Source organism: Falco cherrug, chromosome 4 (genome assembly GCF_023634085.1).
Source record: "Falco cherrug isolate bFalChe1 chromosome 4, bFalChe1.pri, whole genome shotgun sequence".
Lineage (NCBI taxonomy): Eukaryota > Metazoa > Chordata > Aves > Falconiformes > Falconidae > Falco > Falco cherrug.
Window position 1 is genome coordinate 104,297,227 of NC_073700.1, and position 17,523 is coordinate 104,314,749.

Sequence of the window (17,523 nt, forward strand, 5' to 3'; positions counted from 1 at the left end):
TCTATCAATATTTCTAAGGCCTAAAGTGATGGCTGCAGGTGTACTGCTTTTATGGCAGAGCCAAAAACTAGACCAAAAAAACCTATCTATTACAGGTCTAATAATTTACAAATTTCACTACAATTACTTTCCATTAAATCACAGAGGTCTTCATAAAACTAGAAAATCAGGAGACACTTGAGTTAGAATTAAACATTGGTGTCTTTGTATTTATAAGTACTGGAGCAACCTTTAAACCATTAAAAGCTTTCTGGACCACAAAATTTCTGGTTTTGTCATTATTGTCATGAGATGCAAGGTAAAATCTTACATGCTGTGGGAACTTCAGTATTTTATAATCCGTTTACATATATTTACCTATACACATAAAGTGCTTATGCTTTCTTCAAAATTAAAACCAAAACTTGCTCTAGAAATCAAAGAGAATTCTTCATTTGGACCCAAACTAAATTGCTCTTCCACATTTCTATACCATTAGCTTTCATAGTTCAAATTACAGCCACTGTATTATGATTCAGGTTTCTGCCTGACTTTAAATTCCCATGCAGTGAAGATTAATCCTATTGCCTACAAAGTTATGAGACTGGATTCCTGAATGCATTTTCCTGTATTTTTTATTTACTCTTGTTAATATGAGTTTCTTTGATTAGCTAAACTTTGCTGTTATCAACACTTGCCTCTTATCACAGGCCCTAGGCAAATGACATATTTACCACTCATGCCATTCTGATAAGGGTAATCCTGTGTTTAACTTGCCCAAGAACAAACACCATATATTTTGTTTTTAAGAAACCTGCTTCTAGGTATTAACAGCGTACAAAAGAATGAGCAGGACATTTTAAAACCAGAAGTTATTTAAAGAATATTTTGTGAATGCAAGCTTTTAACGACAGCATATGCCTCCTACTCCAGGAAAGTTTATTTAATTCCAAGTTTCCGCAATATCAACACTGAACTTACACTAAAGTTTAAACCATGGAAGGAGGAAAACACATTTTTAGTAAAACATCTGTTTCGGGTTTTTTGTTCCCCCTAACTGATGTTCTCCCATAGCTAGCAACATTATTTTGAAGTAAAAGCTTTGTTTCATCTCTTATTTAAAGCATTTTGAAAACAGCACGGAGAAAATAAACATCTCATGCTGAACCTCACAGTCTCATTTTAACTGTAAAGACAGCAAAACATTTTCGGTGTTGTAGGCTGGTAGTCACTAATTTTTACAATTCTGTTTTCATTACTCAGCCCACACAAACGTCATATGGTGACTGAAAACTTTTGAGCAGAGTGAAAAAAACCTCTATTTCACCAAATATATTTAATTTATTTTTCAATTCCCCCCTCCACTCCTTCGAGATAAACTGTATCGAAAGAAGAACTATTCTAATTCCTAGGTAACTTTTTAACATACAGCAAAATAAAAATTTCAAACAGAATTATATGGCTAATGGTGTACTGAAGTGCCCGAGAGTGTGCTAAAAACATTTTGATACATAGCCAAGTCATTTATCTAAATCACCTTCAGAGCAGTGAAGCATCCTGCAAGCTTTTATGCAGAGTATAAGGTGATACTTTTTGGCACTTTTTGTCATTTCTCAAACTTGAAACCGTGGTGTTAAAATACTGCTATTTTTTACCATCTATGTATTTCAGCAACAAATGAAGACCCTATAACATAACAATACATTTTCAGAAGGTCCTGCTACTAACTCTCCCTCCTCCGTTACCAATGCAACGCTGCCTGAATCTCAAGGTATAGAAATAATTGATGGTTAAACTCAAAGGGTGTTCACAGTAAGTAGTTTTCTAGAAAAACAGCAACTTCTTAGAGCAACAAAGTGAAGAAGAAAGGTGGCAGCAAGGTCAGTACAAAGAAATATTGCCTTTTCTTAGGAAACTTAAAACTACTGTCTGATTTTTGGAATGGCACCTACCCACTCCAATTCCACGTCTTTGCAAGAACTATACAGAGCAGCATTTTAATTGCTTGGCTGCTCTGCTAAAATGCACTTTGAGACAACATGCATCCAGGTTATCAAACACACTACAAAATTAGATTAAAAAGGCAAAGAAAAAATACCACAGAGATGTTACGTAAATTTGTCCTTCACTGATTGGAGTTTTGCAAGTATTTGCTATATTATAATTTTATGTTTTCCTACTTGGCTCCACAACTGTTGTTAATCAATGAGAAGGGATAAACAGAAAGCAGTCCCGTGCTTCTTTCCCTTTTCCTTTCTCACCAAAAGAAGAAAAAAGGCTTGCAAAACCACATTTTGCACAAAAAACTCCCCCCACCCCTCATTACCCCTGCTCTTAATTACAAGTATTTTTAATAATTAATTAATAAATAAATAAATAAATAAATAAAAATAATAATAAAGCAGCTTTAAAGTGGAAAAATAACAGTTGGGACCTACATTGAGCACTGTGCCGGTGTTGCCACTCTGTTTGTGCCAATCCACTGAAGCATGCTTTGAGAGCCTTCTCCTGGAGCATGCAGGAAGACGGACTCGCAGTGTAGAAATCCAGCATCTGAGCAGGGCTCACTGCTAGAACATCCATACAGTCAAACATGATTCCCCCTGCACAGAATGCCTGCAAAAGTGCTTTCCTCTAGGTGTGGAGGAAAATGGCACATAAAAGTACACCCAACTCCATCAAACTCTGCCCCTTTTTTGGCACGTAGGCTGTTGGTCTTTTTCCCAGACCAGAATCATGAATTATGACAGACAACACAGCTAAAAGCCTGTAATTGATCCAAATGATCATTTACCATTTTCCAGGCTGCCCAGCCAATCCAGCAAGATGGGGGGAAGCGAGCTGCATTCCAAGTTTTAGCTCCCATCAATTGCCCCCGAAATGTCTTTAGAGTCAGCCCCGCTGCCCGGGCGCCGGCTGGGTGCGTGCCGCGTCCCGCGCCGCGCCGATCGCCCGCCTCCCCGGGAAAAAACAGCTCCGGTAGGGCCTCGGGATCCCCCTCGGCCGGGAATAGATGCTTCTGCCTCTGAACAGCTCACTTCCTACTACTTGTGTCACAGGGAATGAAAGATTGAATTGCCTAATATATGCGAGTGAACTTTCCGTGAACCCTTCCCAGGCTGCTAACCTTCAAATGACCCAAGCGGTCTGACATCACCAGCTCCCAGGATTCTCACACGCCTTCACAACTCCCAGCAGCCCTGCAAAAAAGCAGGCGGGCGGGCGGGCGGGCGAGCGGGCGGCGGCGGCGAGCACCGGCCCTGCCCGAGTCGCCCCGCTGCCGCCGAGCGGGCGGCAATGGCGGGTGGGGACGGGGAGGCCAACTTGCAAACCCACCCGAAATAGCGAAGTTACAAAGAAACAATGAGGACCAAGGCATGGGGGCTGGGAACTGAGGCAGTGTTTTCGGTGGCGGTAGAGAACAGAGCATTTTGGAATTGCAGTTCAGTTCGCTAAAACTTCTGCGCCCCCCCCCCCCATTCCTTTCCTCCCCAGAGGCCATGAGCGAGGCGCAGGCGTCTGCCGCCGTGCCGGAGCTACGGGCACAGGCTTTGCCCCAACTTCTGGGGTGGTGGGACAGGGTTTGGAGCAGCCTCATCGCAGCACAGTCCCCGCGCCCACCAGCAGGGACCCCTCCTTCAATGCCACCAGCAGAGAAGATGGCCGGTGCCAGCCCCACTCCCCGGGGGGACCTCACAAGCCCGCCCCTCCTGAGGTGGGGGAGGCTGGTGCCATCTCTCCTCACCATCCCTCACCCCGGCTCCTAAATCGCCCAGCACTCTCAGGCCTCCCCGCCAGGGTTGCCCAGGAGGGGCTGTCCCCACCGCTCAGCCCAGGGCAGGAGCAGCCACACAACCCCTCTTCTCCTCAGCCCCGCCGCCGCCAGCTCCTGCCTGTCTCTGATTAGCACAGAGGGGCTGGGGCCGCCTGCCTGGCCCTGGAGGGGCTGTATCAGCTTTCAGAGGGCTAATGAGCCCCAGGCCCCCCAGGAGGGGAGAAAGGCCACAGGCAGGTCCCTGGGGAATGGGACACACCACAGGGTGCCAGGAGGGGAGACCACGGCTGCATCCCCCCCCCCCCCCGGGACGGGGGCAGCCCCGGCCACCCCCTTGCAGCCATTTTGAAGACACAGGGCTGCTCCCGCCAAAACACCCGCTAAGGTCTCCGCGGCAACCGCGCTGCCCACAGCCCTCCCTCCTGGCGGGAGTAGGTGTCGCCGCCTTCACAGGGCTGTGGCCGGCGTGCCACAGCCAGCACTGTGCTGGCCCACCACCTGCATTAAGCCAGCAGGGAGCCCTGTGCTTTCAAGGTAGATAACCACCTTCTGCAAAAACTTGCTTACAGAGAAAGACTCCATGGAGGCCTTCGCCAGTCCATGTTCCTAGGGTCACTTTAGATATGAAAAACAACAGCCTGGAAACAGCCTCTGCCCCACTGGAAAGCACATGAGCTCAACAACCAAGTGCACGCTTTCATTTTAAGCAAATAAGCCAAGCCTCCTCAGCCCCGGCGGACTGAGCACCAGCTCTGAGTGAGGTTTCCTGGGGCAATGAGAAGCCTCGCTTCCCACCTCAAAGCTAGCTCAGGTTCAGAAACTGGAAAATGAAACCCTCGATTACTACCCGTTTCTTGAAAAGCCTAAGACAGGAGGTGGGTAGAGCAAGGGACGGATGTTGTGTGCAGACATGGCACACAACTGGTGACTGTAAAGAAACGCTGGGCAGAGACTCAGTCTGGGAGCTGCACAAGCCACTTTAATGGATCCCATGTCCCCTCTCCACAAAAAGTCCTTTGATGAACCGAAAGCCCTCTGACAATGCCTGCAGATTGTATAACAAAACTTTTCACACAGGTTCAAAAACTAACAACCCCCCCCCCCAACAAAACAAAACCAACCCCCTCCCCCCAGCACACACACTTGTTCCCTGAAACTGATATACCCATGTTGAAAACCAGCAGCCAGCAAAAAGACCTGCTGCAATCTGGAAACAAATCCGCTTGAAGAGATAAAAACAAAAGCTTTTCTTAGGCCTCCTTCCCCTCCGGTGGGAGAGCTTTGGCTGTCCCTGCAGCAGGCAGTCTCTCCCTCCCATTTTCCTTCCAGGCAGAAGAGTTACAAATGCTGGAGTCTAACAACGTCTTTTTAAGGACTTTTTAAGGTCTTTCTCAGTCCATTGGGGTGTCCTCCCCCAGCCTGTACTCCTCAGCTGAAGAAGCCCCTGACACTAATCCAAAAATTATGCATAGCGCTCATTTATTGAAAAAGCCATCCTTCAGGGAAGGTTTGTTTACACCATTTCAGCACAGCAAGTAGCATTTGTGGTATTAAAAAGACAAGTAGCTAAATTTTTGTTAACATCTCAGCTGGCTGTGTTGCTACAATTTTGTTTTGAGTAGCAAAGCTAAACTAAAAAGAGTATTTTCTAACCAGATGACACAGGATGCACAAGAAATTTGGAATATGTAATGTATCACCACAAAAATAACTGGAAAGAATGACACAAAACACAGTATGTTTTGTCAGTCTCCAATTTAGGGAGAAAACAGCATTTTGTGTGGACCATGGCTCTTGGAACAGTTTAAGCTTATGCCAAGAAAAACATATTGCCCATGTGAGTTAAAATAAACAAAATCAGACAAACAGAAATACAGTTATATTTATTCTATTAGCAGTCTTATAATACCATATTTAAAAATAAAACCTGCCCGTTGTACCTTAAAATCTAGACTGGGCACTTCTGAAAGTAAGTGTCAGTAAGTAAGTCACACTTAACTACATATGAATTTAAAAAGATTACTTTTTCTCACTGTATCTAAATGAGCCAGGTAGCTCATCATGTTTTATTATGAATAATAATTGTGCTAATGCTTATACTTATTCCTAAAATCACATGTAATTAACGAAGTCTTCTAATAGCCTAATGGTTTGCTTGCATACTATTTCTACAGTACAGTAATTTATGTATCTCATATTTCACTCTGAAATAACATACTTGTTTTTCTTAAGAAGAGTATCAGGAAAAGCTACATTCTTAAAATGGGGTGTATTTTCTAATCTAGATCGGGACTAACCTTAATCACTGTGATAACTAATAGCCCTCTAATTCAAATGTAATGAAACTTTAAGTATTGCCACGTATTTTAAATGCCTACACAGCTCCCATAAAGGTGCGAGTAGGCAACAACTCTCCAGTATCTTCCCCTTTATCCGTGCAAAGAAACTGATTTCACATCACCGCTTTGATCTGTTTTCTCTCAGACTGTGATGGCAGAAACTTTACAATAAACATATTCTTAGCCACAAGTGAAATAAAAACCAAAAGTTCAAGTCAGAAATCTATTTCCTTTGGTGTTACTGTATATTTGTCAGTGTGACATAGCACATTTGAAACCCATAATCATAAAACAAAAATTTACAGCCAAGGTTTAGGGTCTACATCTGTTTCTCTGGTTTTTGTACTGCAATTACCCACTGGACAATTCAGAAAAGCAGCACTATGAATCATGTACTGCACACATGTTTGCGCTGGTCACTTTTTCGTTAGTACAAGAGGCTCAGGGTGCCGTAATATGCTTCACCAACAGAAAGAGAGCATTAACTAGAATCAGGATGAGTGCACTGGGCTCTCCAATAAAAATTACTTTACTAGAAGCAACAGAGTACTCCTGGAATATTACAGGCATATTTATAGGATGGAAAAATTAAGAAGTACATGCAAAAATTCTCCCAAAGTACCTCAGGGGAAGCAGACTGGGTTTTTTTCATGCATGCATTTTAGTATTAATCAAATGTAGCACTCTCTTGAAACAGTTTTGACAGCAGAGTAAATGGTTACTAGTGAATGATGTGTGTGTTTAAGCAGTGAAAGCAGAGACAAAGTGATGTTTTCTTCTACTCCCTAGGCAAGAGCTGACACCAAGCTTGCTGCCTCAGCTTTGATACTCACAGATTCCTTTGTGTCAGTTGCTGGGAGAATCACTGGCAGTTCACTAAGCCTGCCTCACACACAGGGGCTTTGATTTTTACCTCTTCATTGAGAATAGATGTTAATACGAAACAGTACTTGTCTGCCCTGGAGGGTCCCCCACACCCCCCCCAGCCCCCCCCCCCGGTGATACAGGGGTTTCAAATCTGAAAGCCTGAATCCCCCTTCACTACATGTATTTTTCAGTGTTGAAGGATGTTTTCCTCATGTCTCAAGCACATGAATTGATGTCAAAAGATTATGAGGAAGAAAATCACTGGGTCACAAGAGAACAGCTGAATATTTAAAACTCCAAGGTAGTCCTGAGGAAATAGGTACCAACCCGTGAGCAAGAATTGCCCTGAAGAAATAAAACAGTAAAATTGCTGGCATAAAATGGCATAAACGACACGGAAAAGCATGAAGTACAGTGAAATTAAGTGAAAAAGGGGGTATCTTCTGACTGCTATATTGCTACTATGCACAGCTTGCAATGACTGAAACAGGAATTTGCACGTAACAGGAAGAATTACTTCAGGCCTGAAATATATCACAGCAACTGGCAAAAGGCTATTCAGTGCAGAGCAGTATTTTATTTTAGATGGGAAAAGCAGAGTTAGTCAGCTCCAGACACAGAACTCGGGCATGCAACCAGTCTGCAAGTCACTTAATGATAAAGGCTTTTTGTCTGTTTTAATCAGTGGATATGTATTTGTGAAGATGCCTTTAAAGCTGATTCCTTAACTTAAAGGCTACACAAATAATTCATCTCCACAAACCTGAGCACACAACCACGTTTCTTAGAATCCATACTGTGCTGTACACTCCTCTGGCCTAGAGGCAGGGGAAGAGAACTGCCCTATATGATAAAACTGGAAGTATATCTAGTTCAGCAATCCATTTCCAAGAGTGACCACTACTAGACCTTTCTAAGGAAAATATAGGAATCTCCAGTGATTGGCAAAGTATAACTCACCCATAGGTCCTCTAATAGCCTGTTCTCTAACAGGAAATCACTTAAGCATTAAAGCATGAGATTTAATATCCTTTCCAAATTTGTTTTTGGTAATAACCCTGATATTCTAGATATTCATATATAGCCAATGTCTTTTTGGATTGTGATAAATTTGTAGCTCCATGACACAGGAGGAGGTAGTATATTATTGGGCTTTGAGACAAAGGAGGAAAAATATTTTTTTAAAAACACTGTAAAACTCATCCACGTTGCAAATAAAGGAGAGCACAGACCAAACTGCACTTCTCTGAGGCCCCAAAGGCTGACTGCTGTAGGCTCCAGAAAGGTTGGCAAGGAGGCAATGACATCATGTGCCTAAGGAGGGGATGACATGTATTTTGAAGGATATAAAAAGAAAAAACATTATTACATTAAAATCTGGCTACATACTGAACTACGCTTGCTATTTAGGAGGATCCTGCAGTGCAAACACCACTACTAAATGGTTGTCAGAAAACAGCATTGGGGGGGGGGGGGGGGGGGGGGGGGGCAGAGTTTGTTTCATTTTGTTTTCCTTTTAAATGACCAGAGACTGCTGTTTCAAGGTTTAGCCAAGAAAGAGATTTTTACTGCTAGCCTATAAATCCCTCAAACATAGAGTTATAATGGAAATGCTGAGGTAACTGGAGTGCCACACATGGTACTGACACATTGCATTATATAATCCAGGGAGAATGAAAGCTGGGAGATCTATAAAACGTAAGTAGAAGCAAGATGTAAGAAAGAGCAGAAGAGCAAGTAGAAATATTGAATATTAAACTGCAGAGAATACTACTACTAACAATAAAGTCTCCTATATGCTGAATACGCTCATGGTTGGCTGAAGGAGAAAGAGCATGCAGCTCCATTAAAAACAAAATAGAGACTCCAAAAGGCGATTCGCGTAACTGTTTCGTTTCTGCCTTTTTTTTAGGGAGGGGAAAGAAAGTTACCTAACCAAAAGGGTAGTATTTCTTGATGTTCTGATATCCTGCAAGGTGTCTCACAACGTGTAAATAACTAACATTAGAAAATGCAAAATCAATGGAGTTCCAAACATAGACAGCTTACCACCCTAGCTGTAATCAGAATCTAAACTGGGGCAACAGTATTTCTAGAGGTTCTAACGGCAGCTTAAACTGTTGGTGAAGTTTGCTCTAGCGGCTTTCCAACAAGCGACCAAAGTTACCAAGGAGTTACTGGAACTACAGCTCAGTGCAGACATATATCCTAACAAAGACCAAACCTTACTTAAGCCTCATTTAACTTAAGACAGACTTAAGCAGCATTTAAGGCTGCTGCTTGGAAAACCCATATAGAGGGATCCCAGAGGCCAGGAACAGCTGAAACACACTTGCACAGAGCTCTGGACACAAAGCCTGATGCAGATCGGATTGGATCACGCCATTAGTATAAATGGCCACAGATCCACAGTTTGACACATGTTATTCATGATAATCCATTTCCCACTTAGCTAGTTCCCAAACCTACATCAAACACTGAAAGAACAGTCCAATGTTGTATCTATGGGCATCTTAAAAAGCAAAACGAAGGAGTGACTGGAAAATGTGCTGGTATGGCTACTTGGCTAGCAAAGGTAATGACAGCAATGACAATGTGGTGACACCACCTGAAATCTGCTGGTCATGATGGTCATTATGCTAACCCATCTACTCCACCTGTTGCCCTAAAGCACTGTAAAATTACACCTTTGTTTTATCGTGCAGATGTAGTTTCTATTTGGGTACAGTCTGGGGAACAGCCTGTGTGTTTTTTTGCTGTAAATGAGGTAGGATTACCCAGGAACTGAGGTACATATTTGGCAAACTGGTGTCCCTTTTTTTTTTTGTGGAGTATGTGCCATCGATACTGTGTGAATTAACCGAGGGCACATGTCCTTCCAGGAACATTGTTATCACTGTTAACTGTACTGACATAGCCTGAAAAGTAAACTTGGCTAACAGGGTCAGTTTTACAAGCATACAGGTTACCATAGTATAACTAACCATTGCTGAGTGGGTAAGGGATTCTGTACATCCCTTTTATGCTACAATAGCTATCCACAATTGGGCTGTTGCAGCTACAACTCTTTCAAAAAGGAAAGATCACCTTCTTCCCTAAGCTGTTACGCCAATGTAACAGGAAAAGGTAAACAAGACCTCACCAAAAATCAGGCTGGGCTGGACTTCACTTGCATTCAGGACAAGCAGTGGCAGCATGAATGATGTCCAGTCTAAAACGCTTGCAAGATGTTTCCTGGTTTTCAAACTCTACTAGAACACACCTATCAAATTGTTCTTTGGTGCATTCCTCAAATTCTACTTGACTTCTGCAATTTAAGTACACAAAGAAAAATCTGCCTGGCTTCAAGCTGCTTCATTAAGGTAGTCCCATATGAGTACACAGATCTGCAAATTCCCATACCCTTGGTGTACAAGATTTCCAATACTGGGCCATAGAAGAGACTGAATGTCCAGGCATATTATGGTCATGCTCAGGGAATCATGACTGACACACATGCTTTAATCAAAGAGCACTTACAGAGCTGGGGTGCAGTTAAGAGACTGTGGTGGCCGACAGCATGTTGTCCTAGCCATTATGCAGGATGATTTTTTTGCCCTTAAGGGACCTTTGTGCCACATGTAGTGAAGGATGCACAAAGTGGTCTCTAAGCATGCAATGCAGCATAACAGGCTTGACAGGTCTATAAAACTATCAAATTTGTTCTGCATAAACCAAACTAAAAGTCTTCATTTCGGTGTCTTGAGCCTTCTCCTAACAATTTTGCATAGACCTTGCCATCACACTAAAAAAAAAAAAAATTCCTTTTCATCGATACACGGTTTTGGGCAAACATCTTCAAGAACAGTTTTCTCATTCATGGGACACAGATCTTCCATGTATTCTGATGAGGCTACCAGAAGTACAGACTTTACCCATCTTTATATGGATATGTACAAAGAAGAATGTGTGGGAGAAAACTCTTTCCTTTGCAGAAAGGCTCCGAGATCTTACCCTTGCTGCATCCATCCATTCTGTCTTTGGCATGAAATATCCCAAAGGATATGCCAGAAGACAGAGCCCAACTTCTTCAAGGAATTCTTGAGATTGATGGGTGGGGGAAGTAAGCCTCAACCCATAGGAGGTTTAGTAACAAGAATGAGGCATTTGCACATTCCCAACTCTAAGAAATGTGTTGGAATTCTCCTCAAAAAGTACAGCATCATGTTATCTACAACCAGTTCCTAAATGACTAAACTAAATGAAAGGTTAGAGAACACATGTTATTTAAAGACCTTTAAAAGTTAGAGGTCCACCTGCTGGATTCCTAAATTTCTCTGAAGCTTTTTTTTTTAATCGACTTACTGAGCGTACAGGCACACACCACTGATACTCAAGCCTATTCTGCTAGACGAACAATGCAGGAACGTTATGTCACTCAGAGGCAGGACTGCACAAGCACGTAAGAAAGGCTAAGAGTTTTGCTAACACAAATTACCAGGCAGAACCTCACTGGAAAAAATGAGGCAAAAAGATATGAGTGAAGTGTAAAACTTACTGAGAATTGAACCACATGTTGACAAATACCACTCCACTCTCTTGCTTCCTATCAGAACCCAACAGCCGAAGCAGAGATGCCTAAGTAGTGTTTTTACAGGACAAGCTTAGTCTCTCCCTCATCTTATCAGTAGCCTTCAAAGGGACTGTGGGTGGATGTTCTCTGGGAAAAAAGAAAAAAAGACAACAAAAACCCCCCTCAGAAGTGCCACCTCTTCCATACAAATATATTGACGCAACCACAGAGGCTCTGCTTGAGCTCTGAGACTTTGAGAAAACACACCTGGTTCTTCTAAAGGAGAAATTAAAGAATTCATGCATCAGTCCTCAAGCCTTGAGTGGCCTTAGAGAAGAGGAATAGCTAAACAGAGAGTCTAATCGAGACGCAGGGAAAATCAATACTGGCTTCTTGAAATACCTTAGGCAGGAAGGAACAGCTTAAGGTTGAGACATTAGCCACTCTTTCTGCACAAGCAAATGCACTGAAGGCTGCGTGCACAGGTGAGAACAGAAAGGCAGGAGGCTTTCTGGAGGACTGAAAGTGAACCAAGGCATGTGCTACCCTGAAGTTCTTTGGGAAATCTCATATTTTAAAAGTTTCCTAGTTTTGGTGCATGAGATCCTTCTACATGCTACTCAGAGTTGTCCAAAGTAACATTTTCAGGGATAAATGCACACCATTGTACTGTTACGTTCCGACTTTGGTGTGAAATACAATTATTTAAGACTCGGCAGGAGAGTAGGAAAGGAGCAGGAGTGTAATTCCAGTTCAGAAAAACTCCAATAAGTGACAACACATAAGAAATACAAGATAGATGCATTGTATTGTGGCGCTGAGTCCCATTGGCTGCAAACCCTGACTCTCCCAGCAGGACTCAGTTACATAGCAACTCCTGCGGGCAGATTAACCCTTTCCCAGTTAACTATCTGGCATGATTTAAGAGACCTTTTCCTCCTCCTGCTTCAGAATAATTTCATAGGTTTACAAAAATTGTTTGGAAAAAATGAGTCAAGTGCTACTAAGGTAAAAGCAAAGCTATTTGACTCACCACGGGATACTGACGGTACAATGAACGGAGAATGCAGGGAATTCGGGTCAGTCTAAGCTATATTTTATATCATCAGGTGTTGTGACATATACAAAACATACAATGTATTTTTCATAAAATGATTCATGCTTAGTCTGTGGGGATCCTATCTGGACCGCATTTATGATGTATCAATGGTCTCTTTCACCCAAATTCTGTCCACCCATTGACTTCTGTCTAGATGATTACTGAAGCATTAAAAAGCCCTCAGCTGGCAGAGGTAGTACTTAATTAATCTATAAGAGAATTTTTTCACCATCAGTGAATGTGTTGCTTTCATCCAGAATTGTACAGCCGCCTACTGTAAACTCTTAAAAAACTCCTGCAAGTCTTATGATACTAGCTGGTGTTTTTCCTAATAACCCCTTCTAATTAATGGCATCAAGTAATTACATGAGAATCTCAATGTATTTCATCACAGCCATTTCCCTATTTTGTTTTTAGAATTGCATTACATTTATGTGTATATACATTAAATATAAGCATCGATATTACATACAGTTAGAATAATATTATTCCTGTTTTCTTGGTTATCAAGAATAATGAAGTTTGAATCTAAAAATGTCAACATCTAGGACAAAGACTCCTAAAGCTCTCTTTTTAAAATGTTACAATTCAGCCCCGCTGGTTTCCCTCCTTGTCAGAGAGCAAGACAGACCATAGGGACCAGGAAGGGCACACGTCCTCCCTTGGAGTGCACCTCGTGCGGTCACACTTCACTGCTGTGAGCCACAGCTGCATACTATTAGGAAAAAGGAGCTACTAGGTTTCCAGTGGAGAAAATAAAGAGATCAGAGTGATGTGATGTACACTTCTTTCTGACCATCTTCTGGTCATAGTAAGCGAGAACCATCTACCTCATTTCTTCTTTTTGTTCTTTTTGCACACAGAACTGGACTTACGGTACCACAGGCACTAATCAAGGCTAGGAAAGGGCAGGCACCACTGACACTGTCCCACCTCGGACAAGCAGAGTAAGACTACACCTTTCCTGTCCTCAGTAAGACTCAGAGACACCCTTAGCTGAGGGTTCAAAGGAGAAAAACCTTGAACCAAGTCTTCTGCTCCTCTTGCCTCACCCACCATTCTCACACATGGACACAGCCAGTCCTGTAATGCAGCCCTCCCACCAACATCTCTTCATGAAGGAGATTCACTACTCAGTAGCAGCTCCTGAGCCTCCCATTTAGGCCGGGAGTAGTCAGAAGAAACAAGAATTAATTTGCTCAAACAACACCGAGAATTGTTTCAAAGTTTCTTTCTTTCTTGATTGCTTTAGAAAAATAGGTAACCTCTGTATGTTACTAAAAGGAATACCTATGTGTTTAAGATATGCCTTGCTTTTCTAAACTTTTCACACTCTAAAAGTTCATCTGTATTTTCTTTGTGTGGTTCTCAAAACCACTTATAAATCCAGATGGGATAGAAAGATACCATTGTAAAACGTATTTATTATTTAATTTGGCTTCCGGCATGGTATCTTGAAAGCTCCTCTTGAATAACTTAGCTGCTGACTTTATAAAACTAAGAGTATCAAGATAGTGGATGGGAGATTAGTCCAAAGAGAGGTACTTCAGAAATATTTTGTGGTCCAAAAATTAAGTAGCAAAAATGAATTTCATTTCTTACTGTGGATTTTTACAAAAGGTTCATATTTTGCTATTATTCATCTAAAACTATCACTGATGCCATTGGAAACGTAGCCTCTGAAAGGGTAAAACCTGAAGGACTAGGTTCAATATCCTTATGCTCTGTTGAAAGTACCTTTTCATATTAATGCCAACACACACCTATCAAATATTTGTGTTCTTCATTAAACTAATGCCTTCCTGCATAATGAACAAGATGGTACAAAATGTAGGTGTATTCCCATGTCCTGCTAAGGTAGGTGATATCAAAATAAATTTTCAACCATATCATTAAATCAATCTCCAGTATTACTGCATCAGTACTATAACCATAATTAACTAGCTGCAGGTCAAATTTCTAATAAATCTTTAGAAATTAAATGTATAATTTGTCAAAACCATATGCCTTCATAAATTGATTATTCAGAATTTAGAAGCTTTTTAATTAGGAAGAAATTTATGCAATACCATGCGTAATAATTACGAATCAGCTCTTCTGTGATATTTTTGTACATCAGCAAAAATTAAAACATTGGAAAACATTACCAGGTCATTGCAGTATTTCAATGTCAAAAGAAACACATAGTTTAAATGTAGAGGTTAAAGATATTTTCCCGTATCTTTTACATCTTATATAGCTTTATGATCTCAGGACTGGAATCATTAACCAAATACAAAATCAATGAGAAAAAGATCTAATCTGACCATTTTCAAGTGCAGAGTCACTAAAAATGATTTATGCCACTGTAAAACTTTTCTACCATGGTTCGACAGTTTTACTAAACAGCATATATTCTAAGTCAAACTTCCATTCTATGCTACACTAAACAGTATTTTCTTCTCTCGCCTCTTTCAGCTAAAATTCTGTAAGCCTTTAGCATTTTAAAAATGTCGCCTTTGTAACAAGCATCAGGATGAGGGATACGGCCCTGGCTGCGAAATGGAAAACTGGAGAAAAAGAAAGTTAAGTGATATTCATTCACAGCACACAAGAAGCAAAAATTGTACCCCAGCTCCCCTGCACTCCCTTCCCTTGCTTTCACCATGGGCCTGTTCAGACTCTGCACCCCCACAAGGGCTCTGGGTACTTCTATCAACATTTCATAGGAGAAGATTTTTTTTGACAGAGAACACAAAAGCTGCTTTGTTGGAAGTCTGGACACTTTTTTTCTACCTAATAAAAACATGAATAGAAGTGGGACCTCAGCAAGCATATGGCAGAAAGTCTGGACTAACTGAAAAAAGGGGCCTAGAAGAGTTTGCGCTCTTGTCATTCCCCAACGTGTTTACTGCTGAATGTATATGGTGTAAATAAGGAGTATGCAGAGTGGGCCATAATGGAACATTGTTTATGTGCACATCCTGGCAAATGCATATACAGCACGGAGACTATTTCCAAGCAGAACATAAACACAAAGGGGGAGTGATGACAAACAAGTATTCCAAGGCAAGAAAAATGTTATTCCATATACAAACCAAACAAACTAAAGTGGTTTCTCCCCTGCTAGGATCCAACTGGCAGCTCTCAGCTGCACACACTATGTAGCTGTTAAAGAAATGAGAGACGTTCCAGGCTTACTGGTTGGCTTTCTTTTTCTTAAGCGACCTTATTATGCTCCCAATATTAAAAAGAAAAACACAGTTAAGATTTTATTTTACTCTCTTGCAAAAACACAACAAAACAAAACCGCCCTTTCTTTCAGCCTGAATAAGAGCTGGGGAGATAGAGTTGATGCCAAGAAAACACCGTAAGGAATTAAGCCACAGCTTTCCTATTCTGAGTTCCCACTGAAAGACACAGAGATGGTTCTTTCTTTCGAAGGCCTCTCCCACAAACCTATTACATGGCTTTATCAAGTGCCACCAGTATGACAATAACTTAGAGGTTTTGTGCTCCTGGCAGATTTTTTTTTCCTTTTAATCATTACTCATAAAAAGGAGGAGGGTTTAGAAAACCCAAGTTCCTGCAATTTCAGGATAGCAAACCAGCAGATGAACTTTTTTCGTGTGTACTGAGTTCTGGAGAATAGAATATCGTGCTTTGACTGCTGCTATGTAAATAAATGGGTGCAATTTTATTCCTTTAAAACTAACTTCAAACACATACTCAACTAAAGGAGGAAGAAAAGATGACAAGTAGGAAAACAAACAGTAGAGTAACATCAAGAACCATAGAAAGTCAACTGATAAAGCAGAGCTTTTTGCGTAATTAATAGGCCTCTTTAGGCTATTAGACACTGGAAGCAAGAGGCTTTAGTAAAAGAATATATGAGCTCCAGAACAAAAATACTTTGTGACGTCCTTCACAGAAATGCAGAGCCAGCCTGTGATTTTAAACTATTTCAGGATCCTCAGAGCATGCCTCACTTTCTCTGTTGCTCTAGATTTGGGCTCAGGAAAGCATGAAGTCTAAGTTCAGAACTGTGACCTGCACCTGCATGTAAGATTTCTGCTAGTCTGTCAAAAACCTGTATCCAAATGTTCCATGCTGAGATTTTATGAACTCTTGGGGCTTGGATGCATCACTCATTGGGAAGAGATAAAGCTCACACTGGGAACCTCTACAATATACAGACAGTTCTTCAATGGAACCGCATTGCTTTGTTCTTGGATTGTCCTTTTTTTCCAAAAACTTACCAATCCCATTATACAAGACCAAAACAACCCTCACAAAGCCTCTCACTCGCCACCAGTTTAACATTACTACTTTTGAGTTAACATCACACTTTATGAATCCAAAGGAAGCTTATTTAATTTTCTTTTAAAAAATTCCCCTTGAACACAAGAACATTCACCTCATACCAACGTGACCTTGCACTCGCCTGCCGCTTGGGTTTATATTCAGCCATTTGCAGAGTTGTACGGAGTCTGCACTGTGCTTCAGGAAAACACGTTTCTAATAATTACTCTTGGCTACATGGACCACTTACAGCACAGTGACAGTGAGGGTGTAGACAAATGCCAAGCACAAGCTCACGTGCTCTTTCCTCATTACAGAAGGTATTTTTGGTGGCTGAATGCCTTCTGCGTATTAGTGTTGCTGCCCGTACAAAGGGAAGTTTTGTAACATACACTACACCGGGCTACTGTATGGCGAAGAGCAGGATCTGTGGTGGCTGTTGCAAAGCCGAGTCACAGTGGATGCTGTGATGATTTTCTAAAAAAAAGGGTTTTTATTAAGGCTCCGCATCTTATCCCTCAGCCTTAAAGAAAGTTATTAAAGTATGAGAAGAATCTTAAATAATTTTGCCATATCTCTCAACTTCACAGTGAGAACTAAAGAAAAACAACCCTTTTTCTTCTCTTCATCT

General features: G+C 41.5%; 1 protein-coding gene across 6 annotated transcripts in view; it reads right to left on the reverse strand.

Annotated features, from left to right (window-relative positions):
• Positions 1 to 17,523, reverse strand: part of RARB (retinoic acid receptor beta) — a 334,498-nt gene that overhangs the window by 91,735 nt on the left and 225,240 nt on the right. Inside the window, exon 1 of one of the 6 annotated variants that reach the window (XM_005445847.4) lies at positions 2,418 to 3,078. The exons of 4 other annotated variants lie outside the window; for them this stretch is intronic. In XM_005445847.4, the coding sequence (XP_005445904.1) occupies positions 2,418 to 2,574 (157 nt within the window). In that variant the 5' untranslated portion in view covers positions 2,575 to 3,078. Of the gene's footprint in view, positions 1 to 2,417; positions 3,079 to 17,523 lie in introns of those variants that run through there. One more of the 6 variants, XM_005445849.4, reaches the window with a different exon arrangement.